Below are 6,000 nucleotides of genomic sequence, written 5' to 3'. Positions count from 1 at the left end.
TCAACATTTTTGCTTAGAGATAAAAGGCCTATTAGTTTCAGCATTTTTTGTTAGAATTATGAAAAATTAAATTATATTCAGTAATAAGTTTGACGAATAATCTATTTCGATAAAAAAAAATTATAACACGACTAGTTTGATCAAAAACTCTATCTATTTCTCAATATACTCCTCTGCCCAAAAAAAAGTTAAGAAATCTCTCCCTACCTTCATACACCAAGCTGAATGTTAATAGCATAATCAAACCATCCAATTCCAGTCTCAAAGTATGAACACATAGTTGCGAGTAAAAAGTTAATACCGAGTCCAACGTAAGACGAACGGCAACAAGTCCTGGAGTGGAGTTGAACATATCTTTCGTCTCCTTAAACTATATCTATTTATATATTTATACACGGAGATGGACCACGAAGGGATAAGATTAAGAAAATAAATGGCAGGTGAAGGAGGAGGAGGAGCTTCGGAGATCACCCTCGAATTCACCCCGACGTGGATCGTCGCCGTCGTGTGCTCCGTCATCGTCTTCATCTCCCTCTTCTTCGAGCGCTTCCTTCATTACGTAGGCAAGGTAAGGCGGAGCTCAAGAAGAAGATTAATAAGTTTCTGGGCTCCGAACACTAGCACCCAGTGGCGGGAAGCCAGGATTTTCCTCATATAAACATAGCTTATCTAATGTTCTTATCCTAAATTCATTAACATGGGAAGTTTTTAGATAAAAATCTAATCTTTTTAGAGCAAAAAATTTAACTGAGGAGAGCTGTTTGAAGTGCAGACTCTGAAGAGGAAGCACCAGAAGCCTCTGTTTGAAGCTCTCCAGAAAGTCAAAGAAGGTTTGCTCATCTCTTCCATCTTTGACGCCGCTCAAACTTAATATATAAAAACTCTTCAGTTTTTTTGTTTTGTTTTGTTTTGTTTTGTTTTAATGGTTGTTTATGTTACAGAGTTGATGCTGTTGGGATTCATCTCGCTCTTATTGACTGTATTCCAAGGGCCCATACAAAAGATATGCATCCCCCAAAGTGTCACACACCACTGGCTTCCATGCAAGAGGGAGGCGGCCGCCGCCGCAACCGAGCATTTCAGTGTAGCCGGTGGCATGAGGCGGCTTCTCGCCGGGGGCGGTGAGGGGTCCGACCACTGCCAGAGGAAGGTAATGAACATTTTAACGTGCATTGCTTTGCGTTCGCTACTTAGAAGTAGAAAAAGAGAAATTTTCTCTTTTTTCTTTTGTCTTGGAGAATAGTTATGTTGCGATGACAATAACAGGCCAGCTAACCAAATTTATTTAGACTAATTAAGTTGACTTTATGACAAAGTTGGGGTCGGCGGTCCTCCTGGTGTCGTGTCGTGTCGTGTCATGGGATGTGACCTATGCCTCTTAGGATTTGAAAGTGTCGACGAATCCCAAGTATAAATGTATAATATTAGCCTATTGGGTCTTTCGGATCGGGCCGGGCTTAAAAATTGGAACCTTTTACCGCCCGCTAACCCGGTGCTCAATCGGGCGAAGGCCGAGTCGAGCTGACTGGGTAGCCGGCCGGCGGGGAGGAAGAGAGGCGAAGAGAGGAGGATGAGAGAAGGAAGAAGCTTGGAGAGCAAATGGAGGAGGGAAGAAGGTAATTTTAATTTACTTTTTTGTACTTCAAACTTGGGGTACGTTTCGAACCTAATTCTAGATGGAATTCAATTGATTTTATTTGGAAATGAGTTTCCTTATTTGAAAAATAGGGAGAATCTAACAATTATAATTTGGTCACAGGAGAATTAAGTTCTTAGATTTGAAATACAAGAAAGTAAGTTAAAATCGAGCTAAATATAACTTTTTTTTCCTGGATTATCATTCTTTATGGTTTACACAATCCATTATTGTCCATTTAATTTGGAAATCTAATTTACGACACTTAATTATTGTCTCTTAATGGATTCAGGGAAAAGTTCCATTGCTTTCACTTGAAGCTATCCATCAATTGCACATCTTTATCTTTGTTTTGGCAATCACTCATGTGGTTCTCAGCCTTTTCACAGTGCTTCTAGGATTGGCAAAGGTACTGATGAAGATGATCACATTTCCTTTTCTAATTTGCTTCTCCATGTGCTGGGTGAGTTAAACTACTTCTGTAAACATTCTCCGGATCACTTCAGATACGTTTATGGAGACCTTGGGAGAACTCAATCCACAAAGAGGATGACAATGGTATCATTGACTTTTATCTTGTTCATAACTTACTGCGATTTTTTTTTTAAGCTATTAAGTGATCACAATTAGAGAAAAAAAAAAGGGGAAGGAACAAATCAGTAAAACATGGCTTCTCTGCCAAGCTAAGTGGCCAAATGATGCAATTTTTATCTTCTTTGAAGGTATGATATAGCTGTTGGTTCATGACCTAACATTTTATACTCTTAGGTCAATTGGTTATCTAGTATGGCATCAGAATTATCCTTTTTGGAGGTCATGGGATAAAACCTTGTCAGCCCACCTTTATTCCGTGTTGAGGTGTAATGCACATCCTATTATTTATTCTCTATTCATGAGCAGTATTACGGGTTGTTGGTCTATTAATTAACAACTTAAGTTTTTAAGTCTAACAATCTAATATATGTGTTAATTGCTAACTCATGACAATAATATGTGCAGTTCCTTTGATGATCAAACATGTGCATCAATTTGAATTTATCGAGAAGCGCTTCAAGGGATTTGGCAAAGCTGCAGTTGTACTAAGTTGGTTGGTATGTATTAGATTCCTCTTATTTCTATTTTTACTGACATTTATTATGCAAAGGTATCAACAGACCCATAAATAAAGATGCTTTTCATTTCTTTCAGCATTCTTTCTTCAAGCAATTCTATGGGTCAGTTACTAAATCAGACTACACTACAATGAGACTTGGTTTTATCATGGTAAGCATATTCCTTAGCAGTCTCTAGTCTTTTGTTTAAAAAAAAAAAAAAAATTTTTACCCTTCATTTCTTTCTCATTTCACAATTGCAGACTCACTGTAGGGGAAACCCAAAATTCAAATTTTACAACTACATGGTACGAGCCCTTGAAGCTGATTTTAAGAGAGTTGTTGGTATAAGGTAGTAATCACACAGTGCTTGTTTACTTAGCTTTGATTGTAGTCAATCTTAGGTGCAGCATAAATAACATACATATATATATATTGACTATATGGCTCTCATAATTTCAACTTTGTTGCACTGCAGCTGGTACCTATGGATCGTTGTGGTAGTTTTCTTGTTGGTGAACATCAATGGTGAGATTTTCTTTCCTGCAAGCTATTTTCTTCTGTCTTTTCTATTCTGAACTTGAAGCCATATCCACTCTTTTGCAAATTAATTCAAATGAGAAGTGTTTTTACACAATTAGTATTTGTAGCTTGATCTTGTTTATTAATTGCCCATAGCGTAGTATATGAGTCTGTGTCTGTATTTTGGTTTCTCATGTTTCGATTTTCTTTGTACTTTCATACAAATTGTATTGGAAGAAGAGTTACCTTGAAGCAGTTCTTTTGACAATTGCTTTTGTGTTAAAGAATATATCTCCTTAAATGAGCCACGCAGTCTTTTGTCAGACTCCCTCTTACTTTGTGAAAGTCTTCATAGTATTTCGCTTTGTTTAGTTGCATAATAATGTACTCTCTGAGGGTTATCTTATTGATGCAGGATGGCATGCATATTTTTGGATATCATTTGCTCCTCTAGTTGTAAGTTCTCGTTACTTCTCTTGAGGTCTGTACTATTGCAAATTGAATCGTTGTTATTGAATCTGCAAAGTTACTACTTTCTCTGCAGAGAAGGTGAACATTTTTCAAGCCTAGTGTTCTTAGGCAGGAAAGGAAAATTGTGCTAACTAGCTAATGAGTTCCATCAGAAGGACATCAAGCTTCTTCATTTACTTTCTTCTATTAGTATTAGACCTCAGAGACTGGGAAATCCTAGTAGATAAGGTCATTTTCAGGGAACCGATCTTGCCTTTTTATTTTTAAGCTATGCATGTGTAGAAAGTCGTTGATGGAAAACAAAGATAAGCCATTGAATTCAGTTCATCTTTATTTGCATCATCAATGTTCTTTCTATGTTCCATTCAGATATTAATTTTTGCAAGAATACTATTTATCTGATATAGACGCATATTCTGTGGAATATGTTGATGACTGAATCCTTTTATGAGTTCATCTTGCAAATGTATTCACCAGCTATAAATTTACAGATTCTTCTTGTTGTTGGTACCAAGCTGGAGCATATTATCACCAAGTTGGCGCATGAGGTTGCAGAAAAGCATTCAGCCATTGAAGGGGACTTAATAGTAACACCTTCAGACGACCTCTTCTGGTTTCACCGGCCCAAAATAGTCCTCTTCATAATCCACTTTATCCTTTTCCAAAATGCCTTTGAGATTGCATTGTTCTTCTGGATGCTGGTGAGTAATCTAGGTTATACCATTCTGTGTTTGTGATCCATTTGCAGATTCTTCTGTGTTTGTATATTCCAGAAAAGTAGCGAAAACCAGCAAGCTGTATGCAGAATTTGAGTTTATACCTTACATAGTTATAAAATGCTATTATCCTACAAGTTCTATTTATACTTCTATGGGTACATAAGTCAATGCATACAAGTGAGTTTTTAGACCATTAAATGCTTACAATGTGCTATTTTCTGCAGACTACATATGGCTTTGATTCCTGCATCGTGGGGAAGGCTCGTTTCGTAATCCCGAGACTCACTATCAGGTAAGGGATCAGCATTTTCTTTCCCCTCAAAACTTACTGCTTCATGATTTATGTGATCTCACATCATCATGTTTCTTGGTGCTTTCAGTGTCATTTCTCAGCTTCTTTGCAGCTACAGCACTCTACCACTCTATGCCATTGTAACTCAAGTGAGTTGGATAACATATTGCCTTTGTATTCTTGAAATGATAACATGAATGTTCTTCTTGGAAGAAAAAAAAAACAGATCAAATGATTGATGATTCTATGTATGATTCTTCTTTCTTGTGTAGATGGGGAGCTCATTCAAGAAAGCTATATTTGATGAGCATGTGCAAGAAGGTCTTGTGGGTTGGGCTCAAATGGCAAGGAAGAGGACGAGAAAACCAATTATAAGCGAAGAGGATGATTCGCGTCCAAAAGGACCGTCATCCGAAAATGGAAATGGTATCACTGAAGAGAATTGATCAACTTCTCATGGTCACGGAACCGAGATGTTTGCATTTCGGTTCTAACCGATCCGAAACTGCTCCTTAAAACTAGTATCCAACTGAAACAACTCTAATAACAATTTTTTTTATGTATTTATTAAATTCTAAGCTGGATTTGATTTGAATCCAACTTATACCTAGTTCAATCTCAATTATATTGCTTAAATGCGATTAGATTTTGTGTGATGCATCGAAAAATAAGATAAAAGAAGACTATTTATTAAAAGAAGTCTGAAAACGATACAACAAAATTAAACTGAAATCGAACACTGACTGAAACATTTCATAATTTAAGCATAGCCAAAACAAAAATCGAAACCGAAACTTAGAACTATGGCAGATGTGTGAAGTGAGTCCGTGAAAGTTATATGCAGCGCTATCATATTTTTCAGCAGCATTCATGTGTGTACAATCCTCAAATAATCTCGACAACACTTGATGCATGGTAGCAGACCCAAATAGATAGCTCAAGGCAGGCGTGTCATGATCAGACAATAATACTATGATGATAGTAGATCTAATGGCGTAACTAGATTCAAACAGTCTTTCCTATTTCTCTGTTATGATATCATAGAATTTTTTTTTATTTGATGTTTCATTAATGAGTCATCCCATACATACTATTTGTAATGAAAAGAGGTCTAGAATTATAAGGAGATGTAGGATTCCTTCAGTTCAGGCAGTGATTTGCTTGGTCAGGTAGAAAAAAAAGATTAAAATCTTATTTAATTGAGTTTCTTGAATTTGAACTCATTTCTGCCTTGATCTGATAAGCTTCTAAGTTGAATTTGATGAGAAA

The 6,000-nt window shown here is 36.7% G+C and overlaps 1 protein-coding gene across 1 annotated transcript; it reads left to right on the top strand.

The window, feature by feature from the left end:
• Window positions 1–242: 242 nt before the first annotated feature.
• LOC140795376 (MLO-like protein 1) lies at window positions 243–5,367 on the top strand. The gene is made up of 14 exons (XM_073147900.1): window positions 243–568; window positions 773–830; window positions 942–1,150; window positions 1,929–2,045; window positions 2,143–2,194; window positions 2,636–2,727; window positions 2,825–2,899; window positions 2,991–3,079; window positions 3,206–3,255; window positions 3,665–3,705; window positions 4,212–4,421; window positions 4,664–4,731; window positions 4,820–4,880; window positions 5,004–5,367. The coding sequence occupies exons 1-14, from the start codon at window positions 434–436 to the stop codon at window positions 5,175–5,177; spliced, it is 1,431 nt and encodes a 476-aa protein (XP_073004001.1). The 5' UTR covers window positions 243–433; the 3' UTR covers window positions 5,178–5,367.
• The last annotated feature ends 633 nt before the right edge of the window (window positions 5,368–6,000 follow it).

The sequence above is a fragment of the Typha latifolia genome, chromosome 9 (assembly GCF_019914945.1).
Source record: "Typha latifolia isolate L0001 chromosome 9, TyphaL0001v2, whole genome shotgun sequence".
Lineage (NCBI taxonomy): Eukaryota > Viridiplantae > Streptophyta > Magnoliopsida > Poales > Typhaceae > Typha > Typha latifolia.
This window is presented reverse-complemented; position numbering and strand designations above follow the sequence as displayed.

Coding starts and splice junctions, on each gene's coding strand:
- LOC140795376 (XM_073147900.1), top strand. CDS start 434: ATGGCAGGTGAAGGAGGAGGAGGAGCTTCGGAGATCACCCTCGAATTC. Junction 1,151..1,928: donor CCGACCACTGCCAGAGGAAG/GTAATGAACATT, acceptor TAATGGATTCAG/GGAAAAGTTCCATTGCTTTC. Junction 3,256..3,664: donor CTTGTTGGTGAACATCAATG/GTGAGATTTTCT, acceptor TTATTGATGCAG/GATGGCATGCATATTTTTGG.